Source organism: Gavia stellata, chromosome 1 (assembly GCF_030936135.1).
Source record: "Gavia stellata isolate bGavSte3 chromosome 1, bGavSte3.hap2, whole genome shotgun sequence".
Lineage (NCBI taxonomy): Eukaryota > Metazoa > Chordata > Aves > Gaviiformes > Gaviidae > Gavia > Gavia stellata.
The window spans coordinates 66,567,931-66,588,440 of NC_082594.1; the positions used below are offsets into that span (position 1 = coordinate 66,567,931).

Below are 20,510 nucleotides of genomic sequence, written 5' to 3' on the forward strand. Positions count from 1 at the left end.
TGTCTCTTTCAGGTGATATATTTCTGTTTTGTAAGGGAGCAGATTCTTCCATATTTCCTAGAGTTAAAGAAGGCAAAATTGACCAAATACGATCCAGAGTTGAACGCAATGCAGTGGTAAGATTCCATTTTTTGATCTGTTCATATGATATCAGTGTCCAAAAAAAAAAAGTGTCTTCGTGCTTGACCTGGTAACAGATTTGTCTTCCCAGGCACCAAGATTATTCTATGCTAAAGTTCACACAGGTGGTATGGGTAGCAGTCTGTGTTACTCCCTTATTTGAATCTGTCCTCCATCTCATCTTCCAAATGCAGTTCACAGAATCACAGAATCACTACGGTTGGAAAAGACCTGTAAGATCATCAAGTCCAACCATCAACCCAACACCACCATGTCCATTAAACCATGTCCCATAATGCCTTGTCCACACATTCCTTGAACACCTCCAGTGATGGTGACTCCACCACTTCCCTGGGCAGCCTGTTCCAGTGTCTCACCACTCTCTCAGTAAAAAAATTTTTCCTAATATCCAGTCTGAATCTCCCCTGGTGCAACTTGAGGCCATTTCCTCTTTTCCTGTCGCTAGTCACTTGGGAGAAGAGACCAACACCCACCTCTCTGCAACCCCCTTTCAGGTAGTTGTAGAGAGCGATGAGGTCTCCCCTCAGCCTCCTCTTCTCCAGACTGAACAACCCCAGTTCCCTCAGCCCCTCCCCATAAGGCTTGTGCTCCAGACCCCTCACCAGCTTCATCGCCCTTCTCTGGACAACCTCCAGCACCTCAATGTCCTTCTTGTAGTGAGGGGCCCAAAACTGAACACAGGATTCGAGGTGTGGCCTCAGCAGTGCCCAGTACAGGAGCATGATCACCCTGCTCCTGTTGGCCACACTATTTCTGATACAGGCCAGGATGCTGTTGGCCTTCTTGGCCACCTGGGCACACTGCTGGCTCATATTCATCCATCTGACAATCAACACCCCCAGGTCCTTTTCCTCTGGGCAGCTTTCCAGCCCCTCGTCCCCAAGCCTGTAGCATTGCATGGGGTTGTGACCACCAGTTGTGAGATACTAAAGCATTAGATATGCATGACAGTGTGTTATACCGGAGGTCATCAATTGGCTTTTTAGTATGGCATTTTCACAACTGTGGTGGTTTGAGTTAACTTTTGAAGGAAAGAAAAGTGAAAAACTTCACTGAAAATCCCATCCCTGCTTTCAGTCTCCAGACTTACCAATTGGTGATTTGCTGCCTTTGATTGCTTTACAAGCTCTTAAGAGAAAATCCATTCGAGCACAGTGTGGCAACAAATGCGCTTCTTATGGGGAAACAGTGCAGTGATCATCCTTATACTTACATTTTTGCATGCTAAAAATGAACTATGAACTGCCTGATCACCTTTAAAAGAAAGTCAGAACTTGGTTTTACTTAAAAGGTGGTATTTAGAGTTTTAAAATACTGAAATCTGCCAAAATTATGTGGAACCCATTACAATGGAATATGACTGCCAGTCTTACAAATAGGCTAAAATTTGCTGGCATCCAGTATGCAAACTGAAAACAAATTATTATCCCAGATTTGCAAAAAAATACCTACAATGTTACCTGCTTTTGTTTTGAAGGGAAGCTTCACAACTCTTGCCAAAGTGTTTTGCTAAGCTTTACTATATGAAACAGCTGTCTGATAATGACAAGTGAAGGAGGCTAGTGAAACTGAAGGAAGTGTTTGCATATCATAGCCATCCAATGTCTGTCAAGAGAGAAATCCAGACCAAGAGCTATTTCTTCATCCTGGATAATTGGAAATAGGGCTGGCTCCTCCATACAGAAGCTTCTGAACGAAGATGCAGGCAGCCACCTGGCACCTGCCCTTATAAATAGCAAGAGTCAGGGAGATTTTTTTAATATCTCTCCTTTTTGCATTGGTAGTATGTAACTATTCAAAGATCTCCTGTATTGAAGTTTATGAAGATACAGTGCCAGTTAAATGGTGTTGTGAGAGGCAATATACTTGAGGTGGCAAAACTTCCTTTCTTTGTTATAGCAGCTTTTTCCCTGCGTTACACAGTCTGTATAGTCCCTTTTTTATTCATCACACGGTCCAAAAGTCTGATCTAGTCTGAAACACCCACAGCTAAAGTCTAGTTTTCATTTGACTGAAATGGCACAGCTGGATTTTCACTTTCAACACTCTGTGATATTTTGTCCCTGTCTCTGCTGCAACACAGCATCAAAATCAGACTCTGCAGAGCTGCTATTTATATTATTGTTACTTGTTCTGATTCATCCTGCCTAATTATATACATGGGGAAGGTAACCTTTACCTTGACTCTCCTTTCCCTGGTAATTTCATACATCAAGCTGGGTGGCTGAGCTGTTTCTCTTCTGGAGGACTGAGGTTTGTCTCTCAGGTTGTAACTGCTTCCATGGGAGCACAGAATCAAGCTGATCCATGTTCTAGTCTAGACTATACCATACTAGTCTATACTATACTCACTTCACTGTAAAAGTGAGTAGTGGGACTCTTCATGTTAATAGTAAAATCATTCCAATTTTTCAAATATTCCAGCATAAACACCAGCAAGAAGTCTAAGAAGCGTTTTCTAAGAGGCATTTTGTTTCTTTTGATTACATTCTTTAGGAGGGACTGCGAACATTGTGCGTTGCATACAAAAAGCTCACGGCAGAAGAATATAGCAATGCACAGAAGCTGCTTCAGAATGCAAAGTTGGCCCTCCAGGACCGGGAAAAGAAATTGGCAGAAGTGTATGAGAAGATAGAAAGAGATTTTATTTTACTTGGTGCTACAGCTGTTGAAGATCGGTTAGTACATTTCTTAATTTCTGATGTTCAGTGATGTTACCAAAGTAGTTGAAGACTCACTTGTAACTCTTTTTTTCTGGATTAGAGATTTATTTGAAAACCCCTTTATTTGAGTCAGTTCCATACCCTTAGCTTACTAAGGTTACATGTAGTAATTTTATAATTTAATAAGCTAGTAACAATATTTAAGTGTACAAAAATCAGTATATTAAAGCCATTTACATGCAGTTCATGTAATACCTTATTGAACAAATTGTAGAGAAAAGTTTTGGAGGAAAGAACTACAAAATGGTTATTGAGGAAATGAAGGAAGAATCTTTAGGTCTTAACAGACAGTTTTTGAGGTTTTTTTTTTAAAACTGGGAGGTGACTTGAATAACTCAGCAGTACTTCACTGTTTGATGTCATTAGCTGAAAGCACTGAAAATGTTTTAAGTGAAGTACTTGTCTGGGGAATGAAGCATCTTGTCTTTCAGGCTATATAAATGAAAGGTGAAAGTTCGAACACTTTGAAAGTATCAAAACTAATTATTTATAACCTACTACTCCCCTAAACAATTTTAGATTCACACCTTGGGGAAAATTCTTATATCTGATAACTTTCACTGAGTTTTTTTATTTGGTTATGGAGACCTTTCAGTAAGGACCCCTGAACTTCTCATTTCCAAGCAATCTATCAATGTATGTTGTCAATTGACTTCCACAGACTACAAGAAAAAGCTGCTGACACTATTGAAGCACTCCAGAAAGCTGGAATTAAAGTTTGGGTTCTGACAGGAGACAAAATGGAGACTGCTGCAGCTACTTGCTATGCTTGCAAACTCTTCCGGAGAAATACCCAAATACTTGAGCTAACCACAAAGAAAATTGAGGAACAGAGTTTACACGATGTGCTTTTTGACCTGAGCAAAACTGTCCTAAGACACAATGGCAGCTTAACCAGGGATACTTTCTCAGGGTAAGGAAAAAGTTTAATTTTCAAGCCAGGAATGGGCTTCTGTGCGTTTCATAAACAATTAAATGATTGACTGATTACCTTAAGAGCAGCATCATACTATGTTTCAGTTTCTGTTGTTAAAGTGTGAATTATTGTATGGCAATTAAGTATAAGTTTGTTCCACATAAGTTTAAATTTTCAGTCATGATTCTTTATCTCATTTCTGGTACTGCTTTAACTGTTAAAAGAAAAATCACAACTGACATTGTAATTAGAGATTTTTTGCCACTGGAAAAATATTCTTGGCAAAAATTATTGTAAAGAAAAATACTGTTTCTAGCTTTTAAAAAGGAAGCAGATATGATATATTCCTGTAATTAGAGTTAGTATGTGACGTGACTTTCTTGATAAGGCCGAGGCCACAGAGAGGAACACTGTATGGCCCTACTGTGTTATTTCTAGGGAAGATTGCATTTACAGACAGGTGACAGGCAACAGCATAGTACCAAATCTTCTGGTGTACATAAAAATACCTGAAGTGCCCTAAATTATAAAGAAAACATTGACTTCTGTGTATTTTGAACATCCATAGAAGGATAGGTGTCACGTATACAGAGGTGATTTCCTTGAAGCATAACATGGTATAAGATAGAAAATGGCATTAAAAAGCAAAAAAAAAAGGTATAATGTAAATTATGCCTCATACAGGTAGTAAATTAGGCTACTTACTTGAAGCTTAGTAGCTGGTACACATTACTTGCTCTTTTTTTTCCACTGTAAAAACCGAAGAACTGGATTCTAAAACATTTTTATCTTAATATGTTAAGAAAAGAAGTTACTGGTCTTTTGGACATAATGGTCCATATTTGATTTTTTTTTTCTTTTTAATATGGAACTAGTTAGGAAGTACATTTTATATGCATTTGTAATAAGTTTGAAGTAAAGGAAAAACAAGCTAACAAGCATTTGTGATACTGTTTTAGCAGAGTTTCTAAAACTCTTAGCCTTACAGCTTTAAACTCTGGGCCAGAGCATTTTTCGTAGCTCTCCTTACACTTTAAACCCCATTGGTCTAATCAAGAATATTTGTATATTCAGTTAAATAAATAGTATTACTGTATGTCATCTGTACCATATTTAGCTTAAGTCCCACAGGTCTTACAACATATGTTTAAACATGTTTGTTTAACCTTTTATGCAATGCCAGTTTTCTAGACATATTAAGACTCATCAGAACTTTTTGTCTTTGGCTCCAAAGTTAGAGAATGTTCTAAGATAGCAATAGTAGGATTCTGCCTGGATGATCAATTCTGGCTGAAAATCTTTCACTGTAATACATCAAGCGTTCAGTACGTTGCCTGAATTTAATAGTAGTAATACATTTTTGGTGGATATCATTGTATACTAATGGCGTTGCCAATTTGTGCCAATGGTAACAAAAGTGCTGAAAATATTTGTGAACTGTTATGAAATACAGTTTACAGTACTTTATATAATGTGTCAAAAATAACTTGTGTTCTAGTAGTGAAGATGGAGATGCTTAAAATGCATTAATACTAGTAAATATTGCACATATCACAAACATTAGTCCTGGCGAAACCATGTTCATTGAAAATCCACACACAGTAGTAAAACCTTGGAGCACTGAAACTAGAGCACGAGTAAACCTCAATGTACATTTGTACAACTCTCACTGCTGAGCTGGAGCCTGAGGCTGCTGTGTAAGGCAGGCAGATGCAAGGGTGCTCTGAAATAACTAGTTTGGATGCTGCAGAAAACCGCTCTTGTAGCGCGGCACTCAGTGTGGAGCATCTTCCCCCATTATTCAGCATATACTATTGTGGTAAACTGTGCTTCATGTGACCACGGCTACTCTTCTAGCAATGTCCAAATTATTACAGGTACACCTGTAATCAATTAAAATATGTAATAATATATTGTAATATTATAGATAAAATGTATAATAATTATAATATTATAATTACAGGTATACCTGTACTGGACTTAGCCACCACACTAAATGCAAAGTATACATACTGTAAATGTGGGCAATGACTTTATCTCTCCAAGCCAACAAGTCTCTTTTGGGCATTTCCTTCAAAGCATGGTTTACTTCCTTAAACGTAGACCCTTGAAAAACAAGGTTATTTTCTTCATCAGAGTATATTTCAGAGTACCTAAGGCCTTTCCCTTTAACTTTTTTCTCTATATTATGGAATGTGCCACAAAATTAACTTTCTTCCTGCAACTCAGTTTACCTCACTGCAGTTCTTGGAACCCTTTCAAACCAAACTGAAAGGTCATTAATTATACACTCATACTCACTGGTGAAGTCACTGAGGTATCAGATTTCTGTCTTTGAACTGGTGAAGCACTGAATATTTTCAACGTAATCTAGAATTTTAAAATGTAATAAATAGCAGTCCTATACAAGGAATTTCCTTTAGAAGTATATTAATTTTGCAGTACTCCATACTCATAATTTTTTCATTAATTAATTTTCACAAAAGAACTATTGCCAAATTTAAAATATGCCTGAGAATTTTACAGTGACTCTTAGTTTATATTTTATCCCTGAACAGACTTTCAACTGATATGCAAGATTATGGTTTAATTATTGATGGAGCAGCATTATCATTAATAATGAAGCCAAGACAAGATGGGAGCTCTGGTAACTACAGAGAGCTCTTTCTTGAAATTTGCAGGAACTGCAGTGCAGTGTTATGCTGTCGAATGGCACCTCTTCAAAAAGCACAGGTTTGTATTTCATTTTGTAATTGTTTGTTAGCTGTGCACATGTGTAAATATTGAAAGTTAATATTCTGTATGACTTATTACAATAACTTAAAATGTTACCATTCGCTTAAAATGTTACCGTTCACTTTTGTATCTTCTAAAAGGGAAAAAGCAAAAAAAAAAAAAAAGGGAGAGGGGAAAATTTCTACTGGCAAGCAATTTAGATAATGGTATGCTGAAATGGCACCCAGCTGTGCACCTGAATTTGATTTATGTACATATTGTGCAAATTTTATGGTTGGTATATGCTGATAAATGAACATATTTAGTGAACTGAACTAATTGCTTCCTTTTTAACCTAACAAGCTTTGAATAGTCTACTATCTGTTGATACTACAAGAACCTGCATTATTTATTACTGTAGAGTGATATTTCTTCTCTTTTTAACATAAGTGGGAAGCCAAGAAAGAAGAATCCAGACAGCAAAATGTGTGCATTATCATTTTTAAGTACTTCTTGACTGCTGTATACTAGTTTGTATCAAGTAAAAACATATCCTTCCTTTACTTAACATCTCAATATAGCTGAAGAACTTTTAAAGGAAACAAACACTGGAATATACACTTCCTTTTTCCTTTCAAACTATCGTGTCTTTTTCTCAGTACTGAGGTACAGCATATGTAGCCATTACTCATTTTAACAAATGTATTTAGCCAGCACTTTTAACTGTCTGGAATTTTGTAGAAGTTTTTAGTTGCAGGTGACTCGGTACCCAGTTTACAGAGGTGGCCATTTATAATGGCAAGATTTGAAATAAAATTTTTGGACAGTTTCCATGTCTTTAGTTTCAGGATTTCTTTGAAATTGTACGCTCAGTCTCTGTAACCCTTTTAATTTATTAATGCACTTACACAGCATTAAGCAATCTCAACAACGTTTTCCTTTCTTCTGCTCTTCCTTCCTCCTGTCCCTCTTGCTTAAAGTAGTTTGGAATTATTTGAAAAATGTTATTTTATATTTAGAACAAATACTTTTAATATGAAGAAGCTACTGTGATCGTTATGCATAGCTGTTGCAGTGGGTAATATTGTTTTTGTGTCCCTTCACAGAATTTCTTATATAACTGTGTTGGTCATTTTTAATTAATCATACACTCATGCAAAATAAGCAAACCATTACAGAGAAGAGTTTTTAACACTATTTTTTTCCAGATTGTAAAATTGATTAAGTTATCAAAGGAGCATCCTATCACATTAGCAATTGGTGATGGAGCAAATGATGTCAGTATGATTCTAGAAGCACATGTTGGTATAGGTAAGTGTGCTTTTTAGAATATTAATTCAAGTGAAATGACAAAAAAACATTTAATTCTTAAAAACAGGCAGTCAAAGAATCAGGTTATACATTTTTATAGACAACTTTTAGTGAATTTACCCCAGGAATTTTATGAGATACAGTGGTGATCTTTTAGATCAATGTCATAGTATTATTATATAATTTTTCAAATAATTGTATCTTTGAAATAGTTTTTCAGTTATTAAACAGCTTCATCACTTTTTTTTAAAGGAATCATTGGCAAAGAAGGTCGTCAAGCAGCGAGAAACAGTGACTATGCAATACCTAAATTTAAACATTTGAAAAAAATGTTGCTTGTTCATGGGCATTTTTATTATGTTAGGATATCTGAACTTGTGCAATACTTCTTTTATAAGGTAGGAGAATGCTTATTCTAATTACATAAATATCAAAAACTTACATGGTAATATCTAACTATATACAGTTTGTGCAGTCAATGGTACAAAAAAGCAGTAATTCCATGAAGAGATTTTGTTGATTGCCAAATGCAAAGTTGAAATGGGGTTATTGTTTTTATCCAGACCATGAAATGAAACAGATTACAAAATATAGTTATATAAGAACTATGGTATGTTTAAAAGTAAAATTTGCCTTGTCTTCTTTTTTTTTCTCTCTTACAAATTCCAACACAGACTGTTCTACTTATTTTCAGTACCTTCTGGGTTGTCTCTACAGTGGCTTTTTAAATCAAGTTGGAAGTAGTATTTGAGAACTTAGGATAACTTAATTTAGATTAGTTTGTAAATTCATTAGGATAGTGTAGGTGGAGATTGTTTGTAATGTGCATCCCCCTGTTTAGACAGTTTTGTTATGTCTGAATGTTGGGATCCAAAGTTCTTTCAGTAAACAATGGAAGATTATAGAAAGGAGCCTTCAGAAGATAATTCAAGGTCAAGGTTTGACTATGTGTACAGTTAGGAGAGGATGAAGTTTGGGGTTACAGCTGGAAACATCTTAAAATTATTTTGCTGGGAACCATGCTAACCAGACTATGCATGCTTGTTTATCACAGTTTGCGTCCTCCTGTGGATTATGCCTTATTTGCCTTGCCTTAACTGAGCTGTGCTCCTGGATTGCAAAATTCATTGCGCTTGAATTTTGAAATTGTAGCCTTATAAATTCACTTTCAAAATATTTGAAGTATTTTTCTTACCAGTGCTACTGTAGGATGAGAATGTTCATGTTCAGTGTATGCACGTCTTTCTACTGTTCTGGCAACCTTTACTCTTACTAGTGTTATAAAACTATGATGTACATAGCTATAGCATTGTACAGCATATAAATTAGTGCTTATGTTTCACTTAACTATTTGGTCACTTTGTCTTTCAGAATGTCTGCTTCATTTTTCCTCAGTTTTTATATCAGTTCTTCTGTGGGTTTTCACAACAGGTTAGTTGTTCTTTTTCCCTCACTACCACACTTTATCTTTGGCTTTTTTTTTTAAATGGATCCTTTAACACTGTGCCTGTTCAGCTGAGAAATTTTCTAGATTAGTTTACACATTCTAAAAAGAGCACCGCTTTTGGTTCATATAGTTTTCAGTGGCAACTGCAGTTAAGCTACAGAAATCAATTTTACGAATTATCATAAAAGCAATATTATTTTCAAAGTCAAAGAATACAGGAAACCAAAATTTATAAATGGAAATGCAAAGTGAAATGTCTGTTAGGTTTAAGCTTATTGAACATGGACAGAGGCAATCCTGAAAGATAAGTAATTGAACAAGTTGTTAATTTTCAGATCTCGGAATGAAAATGGAAGGATAAACTAGTCTTCTCTGGGGTGTGCAGATATGAATTGCAAACTTCAGACAAATAGCGGCATACAGTTAGTTAAAAAGGAAAAATAAACACGGAAAGATGGAGAAAAAGTGAACTGCTGCTCACCAGAAAAGTGTGATCATTCAGGAGAGGATCTAGTATTCTCCTTTCTAAATTTTTGTTTATTTGCTTTTCTCCTTTGCTCTCATCTAATTTGTGCAGAAAAATCTACCTTTTCTTTCTTCTGAATGAGGGAGCAAAAAACAAAGGCATGAATGACTGGACTTAGACAAAAAGAGGATTAAGTTTTCAGGATTAAATTGGACAAGAGGAGGATTTAATTGGGAGAAAATAGTCCTGTTGCTTTGAATTTGTGGAATGTTTCAAAAGAAAGCTCCAGGAGGAGTAAAAATGACAGAACTATTTTTTTGTCTGTTTTGGTTTTCATTTCAAATGACCATTGAAAACTTTGTAGGTTTTTATCAAGCATTATTAGGATTGAGATCTGAAAGGATGTGTTGATGAAAATTTAGTTGTCAAATTTCCTGTTCTTTTAAGTGCTAAAGATAATTCTGAATCAATAAGGGGGTTTTGACAGCAATTTTTACAGCATAAATGATCACCAGATAGGTTTTCGGAAATAAACAATTCTTTTTATAGGGTGATGTGGTAAGTTTGAGTGCTAGTTACAATGATGATACATACATGAAAAAGTAGTTCAGAAGTAAGAAGACATGTTGGGGTGTTTCTTTGTACAGCACATGGCAGTCACCCACAGCTGAAGAACCTCTGGAGTGCTCCCCCTTCCTCTCTGCATGTCTCCATGTTATACAGATGTGGAGGAGATAAAAGGAGGGGTGGATGTACCAGAGAGGAATTTCTGCCTCTACAGGAATCTGCTGTTGTTCAGTTTGGGTAGTTGGGAGTTGGTCTTACAGTTGAAACCATAGGAGAGGCCAATATGTGGACCAGACTATTAAATCAATCTTTTAGTTGGCCTTTTCTCCTCCAGATGAATAGGGTACAAGCACAGAGTTATGTCTTATATCAGTTAGCAGCTGTTCAAGGATATTTGCCTCGATTATAAAGGAATATAGTTTTGTTTTTTCTGAAGAAGCTGACTCATTCATTGTAAATCAAGTGTCATGCAGTGGATCATGTTTTAAAAATAAAACTAGCTGATTGAATTATTTTCCATCTACAGACTTTATACGATACTGCGTATCTAACACTGTATAATATCAGCTTCACTTCCCTTCCTATTCTCTTGTACGGTCTGATGGAACAACATGTCAGTGCAGACACACTCAAGAGAGAGCCTTCCCTATACAGGTAAAATTAATACATTATACCCCAAAGTTTGACTGTTCAGTTGTGGAATCTGTATCTGTTATAATCAAAGTCTTCAGGATTCTGTACAAGGTTGCAGTAGAACATCAGATACACTGCAACAGAAGGGTTGAAGACCATATGTACAGTCTATAAATTACAATAGATACACATATATTTTTACATGTATATTTACATACTACCATCCACACCATTCATTTGCCACATTAGTGAGTGAGAGCAAAATAGAAATTACTGTTCTGCAAATCAAAATATGATTTATTTTAGTATTCTGTATTTCCTCCAGCCATGGGCAACAGAAGTATTTTAAAAAGAGAAAACATACTGTTTCTTCTATATACCTTTTTACTCTGAAAGAAAAGAAGACTGAGTGTTAGAGTGATGTATCGTAGGATGTATTCTGTGTGGTGTCCAACATTGTCCTTTGCATATTGTTGACTCACTTCTGGGCATTGAAATTGTGACTGGTTTAGATTCTCTTAGCTATGTGAGATACAGTTCTTGCCAATTAACTGCATGTGGCCATCTAAATTAGGAACAGTGCCCAGTTTTGATTCTTGTAGCTGCAAACCCAGTACATTTTAGAGAGTGGTAACAGTAGGTAATCAAAGGGAAAACATTTTTGGAAAGAGGAAATTTTAGATGCCCAAAGGTTAAGCAATGCATTGATAATGTTTTTACCTATGAAACTGCAAAGGAATACAAGATATTACTGTTGAAACACAACCCCCCCATTTTTATTTTTTCTTCTATATTTTAAATGTTTTCGGTTTAGAAATGGTCATTCAGAGACCTTTTTGGGTTTTGGTAGGTAGCAGAGGTTATTTGATCAAAAACATTATGATCAAAATAGGTTGGGGGTTTTTTGATCAAAAATAGGTTTTGATACCGAACAGAGTCTGTTGCTAAGCTGTTTTGGGCAATAGTGCAGTTCTTCTAGGCCAGATGAGGCTACTGTTAGCCACATATGGTTTTGCACTGTATATTGCTAATCTTCAGGGAGGAATTATTTCATATGGTCATCGGACAGTTTTTGAAGTGCATATAGTGAAAGTACTGTTTGGTAGTAAATGTTTCTGTAATTCAGGGTTTTCATTTAACTGTGTTCTGATTTACTCTGATATGTTTTATGATAAATGACAAGTTGATATATACTCTTTCTGTGTGCAAGACCTAAAGTTGTAATATTTAAATTTTTCTGTAATAAGAAAATGCATGCTAGTGAACAGTTCTATTGTTGACCAATCCTTGTATTTTTTTGTGGGAAAGCATTCAAAAAATCCAATTCGACCTGAAGCTTCAACTCAACTGCAAATCCTTGTTTTGCATGTTCCATATAAAACTATTATTTTGTTTTGTTACAACATTCTGTATAAAAGTATCCCATGGGAAATAAAGCAAAGCCTCCAGAGACCTCTAGTGTTTCCATTTAAAATCTACAGTGGATCACCACATGCACAGAAATACTGGAAAAAAGATACCTTTTGTAAAAAGATTGAAAAGTAAATTGGTGCAGCACAGGAGAATTTACCTGTTGAAATAAGGAGAATTACAGGCAACAGTTAAAAGCGCTTAGTAAAAATTAAATTTAAAAAAAAAAGAGGAGGTGTTCAGGAAGGATTTGGATGTGACGTGTTAAACAGTTGTCATGTGGAAATGTGGTGGTTTTGCATGCGATCTCTCAGTTGTTTTTCCTTCAAAAACCAATGAGTGACATAATTTGTCTAAGCTTTTTGAACATGCTGGTAGTGAATGCATATATCTCGTTTTATGCAGAGATGTTGCCAAGAATGCTTTGCTGCGCTGGCGTGCATTTATTTATTGGACATTCCTAGGAGTGTTTGATGCTGTGGTATTTTTCTTTGGTGCCTATTTCTTGTTTGACAACACAATTGTGACCAGCAATGGACAGGTTAGTGTTGGATTTGATCAGTCAATCAAAGGTAATTTTTTTTAATGTCAAGTGTGCTATGAACATAGTTTTAATTGTTTTCTTCCAGATTTCCAGCACAGATGATAACTGTTTTATGAGTTATGGTGAGTTAGATGGGTTTTCTGTTTAGCAAAATCTGAACTATGCAATAGGAATTCTATTTATCAGTAAACAGAGGCATAGGACTAGTTACAACTTAGGAGGAATATGTATCGTAAATTCCAAGTATTCCTTCAGAATGTACATAGTAACTTTTCTGTTTCATGCTTAACATGCATCTGATGAATATCTGATTAACATATCAAAAGTATTTTGGTAGAATACTTATGAATGATCATAAAAGAGCTTAAATATAACAAACTTTTTAATATTTTAATTATTTTTTACATATGGCAGCTTAAAATAATCTATCTCTACTTGCTTTGCAGTCACATGAATGCAAATTTTAAGAACTTTCGCATTTTATTTATTTTACCCATTGATATTTTGGTCTATTTTATTTGTGTGCTTCTTTTTCTTTTTGCTACTTGCTTCTCTTCCTATCCTCAGCTAATGACAACCAGCACTCACATGGTAAGACTATTGTGGATTTGTCATGATATCCATTTCATCTTTCACTGTTCTTTAATTAAAGTGTTAAAGAGCAGTTAAAAATTTCCTATAATTATTTCAAAATATCACTTAAACCTATAGATAGAAATGTTCTTTATTCCTACTTTATAAGCACTTAAAGTAAAAGAACTTATATAGAGTATAAGGTAAATTAAGTTATATGAGGTGTGGTAAAGAGCCATGAACTTTAAAAAATAAGTAGGCTTTTTGCTTCCTTGCATTTTGTTGTTTTGTTCTCTGCTTTCCTGTAACCTCCATTTTGTTGCTGACTCTGCTATAAAAAAATTTATTACAGTTTATGCAGTAAAGTGCTTGAATGGCTTTAGAAAAGACCCTCAAAGTGACAGAGAATAAACTGGGCACAATTTTGTTGCCTATATGTAATGCACACATTTGCTAGAAATGCTATATTCAAATATCTTTGTGACATCTATCAGGGAAATTAACTTCTTGTGTGAGAGAGAACACTTGTTAGAGCTTTTCTAAGGACAGAATGAATTTCTATTAGACATAACTGTACACTGCAGCACTTCTTTTCCTAGTACCATTATGTTCTCTGTTAGATGTCCAAAATTCTGCATCAGCTTATATTTATAGTCCTGAAAATTAGACTTCTCATACCTGTACACATTTTGTAAACGGTTTGTATTGCAAATATTCTGACTGGGTTCCTTCTTGAAATTTTAGTCTATGTCTAGTGCAGATATTAAATCAAATTCTTCTTGATAAAGCTCTAAAGCCAGACTAGTGCCTAGTTTCCAATTTTTGAATGTATATATCTACAACTAGATACCTCTGTTAATATTTGATGATAAAAATATATTGCTTGATGAGACACTCTGATTCTTGAGTGTCAGAGTGGGTTAGAAAATTCATTATCATTGAGTATGCATGTGCTTGTGTATATATAAAACTTAAAGATTTTGAGTTGCAATTTTAGATTTAAAGGCTCGAAAATGTTAATGTTCAGGAATAGTCAGAGATACATACGTGAGTTCATACATACTTGAATGCTAGTTGGTGTTGATGCTTATTTCCAAGTATTTAAATTTTGCTCACATCTGGAAAAAGTCAATGAAATATTTGAAGATTTGAAAGGTTTACCACAACAATGTGTTATTGTGGAACAGGGAAAAGGTAAAAAGCAGGAAAGGGGATAAAAAGGGCTGAAGGTAACACTAATACCATAAATTATATAAGATGATTCAAGTTAGGTTCCAAATTGTTAAAATAGGTGCTGAAGCAAAAATTTTGAATTCTTCTTTCCTTCCAGAAATGAACTAATCATCATTGTTGCAAAACTAGTAAAAAGTGAAGAAAGTCAGTGTCCTTCTTTCACTTACATTGATGCCTGTGTCAGACGAAAATTTACATACTGTTAAGCTTGCTCACAAACATAATCCCCCCCACCCCGGATGTTTCTCAGTATTTAGAAATTTGTTTGAAACTTTTTGCATGCTGTAGAGTGATGTTACTAGAATAATGGAAAAGTCTACTTAGATTCACTTCATAAATGCCTGCCTCAGTAATTTCCTGGTAAACAAAACTAAGATGCAAAAGATTTATCTCTTATTATTTGTTATTAATTTGTGATATTGTTTTGTGTATGGTGTTCTACTTTGGATATGACAGGGTTGGTGTTGTAAAAACATATAGTCAGAGACCAACTACATAAGGAAGGTAAGAAAAGAAGGTGCTGTAGAAGTGATTGCATATTGTAAATGTCATCTTAGTTTACCCATATAATAAAACGTATTTTCTGTGTGATTTTTTTATTTTAACATTTGATGCGGAGTGGATTAAATATAATTGTTAAGCTGGGTTCAGAGATAGGTAGAAGCAACTAAGTTAAAAGGAATAACAAAATGGGGATACAAAACAGGAAGAAGGAAGAGAGGTGAGTAGGATGATGAATTGGAACATGGAAGATGCAACAAGTACAGTTGCAGGAGGAGGAGGGGAAATCTTAGATAGGCTGGGAGCAGAGCATAGAAAAATATTTGTTAATAAACTAGATGTTAACAAATAGACTTACAAAAGAATGATTCACAGTGTGAAGACATGAGTAGTATCTTGAGATAGTCAATGCTGAAAATAGATTGTGAGTTTTTGTAACTCACACCATCCCATATTGCTCTGTTTACCTTTCTCTGTGCCAAATTAGCAGCCTTATGGAGTCTGGTTTCCCTGTGCTATGAACTCATTTTCTGTGCCAAAAAGATGGATAGGTGAAGGGTTTGGTTGCAGCCTGATGCTTTCTATCTAGCTTGACAGAGACATTGTTTCAACTTTTTTATTTAGTTAGCAGCTTTTATTGGAAATATGGACACATGTTCATTACGCAGAAACTTAAACAGATACTGGGCTCTCCAAGAGATGCCAGCTATGACATGAGTGTATTGTAAAAATTCAACTGCAAGAAGAAAGTCGGTAAATGTTTGAATGTTTGCATAATTTGAATAATCTGGTTCCTGAACCAGATTCCTGTCCAGTTTTAACTGCACTGATTTTTTTCCCCACCCCACCCCCAGGCACACAAAATACTGTATCAAGGGCATGACCCTATTCAATTATTATATTAGAAATCAAAGTAAAGGCAGATCAAAATGATGAAGGTTTTCTGTACTTCATCTTGTGTTCTGTACACTTGGTCACATGTTGAGTAATTTTAAAATAATGAAATGGTTACTCAGAATAATGAATCTTTCAGCCAGTCATTTGTTTATTTTTAAAATTATTTTCTGTTCCCACTTGATCAGATTATCTCAGCCTAATTTAATACGATGGCTGGCTGTAGTGTCCATTCAGAGTTTTTCCTATGGTAGCACATTTGTGTGATCACTTGCCCATGTGGATCCCCTGGCATCTAATACTGGGTGAGCTCATACAGAATAATGTAGATAGGAAGGGACCCTGGATGTCATCCATTTCAACTCCCTGCTTTGTGCATTTGCTCAAGACTTTGTCTAGTCTTTTTCCAGTTTTGAATATCCCTGAGGATGGAGATAGAGTAACCTTCATGGTCAACTTGTTCCAATGTTTTTCTGCCTTCATGGTGAAAAAATTTCTCCTAATATCCAAGCAGAATTTTTCTTGTTGCTGAAGAGAAGTCTGTTACAGTTCTTCATCTTTGTAATTGTTCTTCAGATATTTGTGGGCAGCTACGAGGTTGTTTCTTCACCTCCCCTCCACCAGACTAAGTAAGTCCTTCAACCTCTCTTCACAGGAGAGCTACAGACTGCTAACTATCTTCGTTGCCTTCCACTTGATCCTTTCCAATTTTTTTCACACCCCTTCTGAACTGAGGGGCCCAAAACAGGGCACAGTGTTCCAGGTTCAACCTCGCTATAGCTGAGTAGAGGGGAGTGATAACCTTCGATATGTTAGCCCACGCCTCAGATCAGTACAGGTCCCTCTGGATTGAAACTCTGCCATTCATTATGTCAGCCATTCTCTATTTTTGTACCACCTGGCAATTTGCTCATGATGCTCTTTGTGTCACCATCCAGGCCACTGACAGAGATACTCAGCAATATCAGCTCCAGTATCAGTCCCTGTGCAGTTCATTGATCACCAGCAGCCAACCAGACATGAAGTCATTGATCACTAAACTCTTGAGTCCAGTGGTTAAGCCACTTTTCAACTCAAGTAGTAGTCTGTTTACCCAGCCTGGCCTTCCTTATTTTCTAAATGAAAATGTTGTCCGAGTCAAGTGTCAAACGCCTTGCTAAATTCAAAATAGATTGCATCCCCTGCTGTCCCTCTTTAACAACTCCTTAACCTGTTGCTTGCACACTATTGGCTGTTCCTTTCTTTCCCAAGCTTTGCTGGTAAATGCAAGGAGCATGCTTTGCTCTTGAAGACTAATATCCAGAGTACTGAATACTTCAGCATTTTGTTTAACACCTTCCACTAGGTTGCCTTACCAGTCCATCACTGGACTTACATTTTCCTTTTGAAACTAGGATACCTTTAAATACCCTTTTTGTTACCCTCAACACCCCTCACTAATCTTAGCTTGAGCTGAGCTTCAGCCTGTGTGATTTTGTTCCTCTGTACCCAGCTTTTATGCTACACATTTGCTGCCTGCCCATATTGTCATCTCTTGTATGCTCCTATTTTGCCTTTTTGTTCATTGAGAAACGTCCTGCTGGGCCTGGGTCTTCTGCAGGAAGACATGAAATTTCAGCAGAAGAGGGTTCATGAGTTCTCACCATTTTTCTCTTTCAAAATAATTCAGCTCTCTTGGGCACCCTTCTCTTTCATGGGTGCAATGCTCTGAATAAAACAAACATTCTTCTCCTAATTCTGTTTCTTACTTTCCCAACATTTCTCTGGATCCTGAACTTGGTCGTCTCATAGCTGCTGCAGTCCACATAATCCTCTGTGACCATATTCACCACCAGGTCTTCTCTCCATCAGCATTAATGATCATTTCTGCCCACTTGAAAAGCTGAAGTGTTTTTATTTTATGATGCATGTGGAGAGAAAATCAACCACAATTCAGAACTGTTTTATCTTAAAATGTATGTAGAACATTTGTGTACTTAGATGGCTTTGGTTATCACATTCTTTCTTGTACTGTTACTCATCTGTATAACATGCTGTTGAACCTCTGAGGACAGCAGAGGAGGGAGGCAGAGAAAAGATGATGTTCAAGAAGATCGATGAAATTACTGCAGTTTGTTTGCAAATCTCAGTGATTTGTTAACTGTGCCACACTTCATTTTTATTACGAAACATACCTGTGAACTTTAGGTTGAGTGCATTGATAGTGCTTTTTTCCTGTCTGCATGAAATCTGAGGTGTGTACACACAAGGGTGAGAAACAAAACCAATTTGCACTGGATAGATCATGTAAGAATTCAGTGTCGTTGCTTAAGTGTCAGTTCCTGATACAAAGCAATACATAGCTTTGAGAGGTTTATTCTGGACAACTCGCGAAGTAGTGGACAATATTACCTATAACTGCTATGGACCATTTTTTATAGGTGTTTGGAAACTGGACCTTTGGAACAGTGGTGTTTACTGTGCTTGTATTCACGGTTACCTTGAAGGTAAGGTATGCTGTATTTTATCCACTGAAACTTTCTTAGAGTTTGTTTTCTAATTGCTGCTTACTTATGTTGGTTTTTCTCTATCACCATACATTATCTTATTGGTTTAAATTAGTTTAAATACAGATTTAAATCAGTTTAAATGCAGATTTTACTATCTGTGCCTTCTTAACTGTGGTCAAAATTGAAAAACATTTTTTAGCTAATTTTGTGTAGAATCCTTCCCTTTTTTCAAAGGATGTAATTATATTTCATCTCCTGCTGAGTATTCTGTTGCTGCTAGATAGTAATAACACCATATAATCTTGTTTCGTTTTTTCAGCTTGCACTCGATACACACTATTGGACGTGGATAAATCACTTCATGATCTGGGGATCACTGGTATTCTACATTATCTTTTCTCTGCTCTGGGGAGGAATTATTTGGTATGAACCCTAATATAAATTGCATCAGAAATGTTATTTCAGAAACAGTTGTTATACATTTCACTTTTTTTGTCCCAAACAGAATTAAATTTAGCTTTTATGTATTGCAGAACTCCCAATAGCAGTCACATTTTAAACACATCAGTAATGGTAATTATAGAACGCTCAGCTCTTCTTTCACTGACTGGCTGCTAAAATATTCTTAGAGAAGACTATGAAGAGAAGAGTATCAGACCTTAGACTGCCACTGGTGCTCTCTCAGTAGTATCAGTCAAAAGCAGTCTAAGGGTTGGTTCAAGTAGCTGAGGCTGTCTATCTGAGGCAAAATGTCGAAGAGTAGGTCATGTCTATGCAGCTTGGGGCTAGCCACCCATCTGCTTGGCTTGTCTTGGAGGGAACTAGCTGTAGCAGTCTAAACTAGGACCAGGGAGTGGAACTAACATTGAAGTTGTGTGGATGACCAGGAGTCCTGTGTTAGAGCTCATTGTTTGCCCCCTTATTTAGCAAAGTAGATCTACTTTAGAAGTCTGAGCACCTACTTGTTCTACTGTTGGTAAGAAGCTTTTTAAGAATTAGTGTAACTCTTGTCCATAGCTGATTGAAAGTAGTGTTTGGGGTTTTTTTCTGTTAAATTCTGTGTACTTGAAGCTGAAGTTTTTGGGAAGGAGATCAAGTTGAATCAGGTTCAAGTTCTTACTGTGCCCGATTGCCATCAGGAACTTGAATTTGCATTTCTCATCTGTAGAGCACCCAGTTACAAGGTTATCTTTTCTAACCTCTTCTGCTGGAACTGTTCTACTTTGTATACATAAGTAAACATTTTGAGGCACTAAAGAGAAAGGAGAGCCTAACTGTTTGTTGCACAGTGATTAAGGTGCCATTTAATTTGGAGTAAGGATTTGTATTGCAGTGTGTCCTTTACAAATGAGTAAGCACCTGTCAACTCCTTAGATATTCAGTAGCCTCTTCTTTTTTTCAATAAGATCAGTTTCTTCAGCATCAGAATGAAAACAGTTTGTAGAAGTGACATTTTCCTTGCTAGCATTTTCCAGCCAGCTTTGCTGTGTGTTAGAGATATGACTGTTTACATGCAGCAATGTATTTTAACTTGCTTACCTTCTTAGATTGCAAAGGCTTCTATCAAATTTTGGAAACTAGCAGGAAACTGCCCTACTGGTAGGAGGGCTGTTACACTTAGTGTTGCTACAAACTGTCCATTGATCTTTGCTCTCAGTAAATGTGGCCTCTGGTTCCCATCACCGTACAGTGAAGGCATTTTAATGACCAGACAACTGCCATGGAGATACAGGGAAACATGGAAGTGAAAGCAGTGAAAGTGGGAGCAGATAAAAATGTGGTGAACAGGTTAGGGAGCATAACATGAAACCATCAATGAAGCTTAGGGGAGCTTGAGAGGTATGAAGAAAGGTGTGCTCAACAAGCCTTACTTTGAGGATACATACGAATGAGTGTGCAGTGGGAAAGAGGAGGAAAGTAATAGGTGGGACACTGAGAAGAAGGGTG

The 20,510-nt window shown here is 36.2% G+C and overlaps 1 protein-coding gene across 1 annotated transcript in view; it reads left to right on the forward strand.

Moving 5' to 3' along the window:
• Nucleotides 1-20,510, forward strand: part of ATP11A (ATPase phospholipid transporting 11A) — a 135,079-nt gene that overhangs the window by 105,615 nt on the left and 8,954 nt on the right. Inside the window, exons 17-27 of the mRNA XM_059835712.1 lie at nt 13-116; nt 2,638-2,819; nt 3,526-3,777; nt 6,339-6,513; nt 7,704-7,806; nt 8,059-8,204; nt 9,178-9,237; nt 10,813-10,940; nt 12,735-12,870; nt 18,495-18,560; nt 18,883-18,986. Of these exons, the coding sequence (XP_059691695.1) occupies nt 13-116; nt 2,638-2,819; nt 3,526-3,777; nt 6,339-6,513; nt 7,704-7,806; nt 8,059-8,204; nt 9,178-9,237; nt 10,813-10,940; nt 12,735-12,870; nt 18,495-18,560; nt 18,883-18,986 (1,456 nt within the window). The remainder of the gene's footprint in view (nt 1-12; nt 117-2,637; nt 2,820-3,525; nt 3,778-6,338; nt 6,514-7,703; nt 7,807-8,058; nt 8,205-9,177; nt 9,238-10,812; nt 10,941-12,734; nt 12,871-18,494; nt 18,561-18,882; nt 18,987-20,510) is intronic.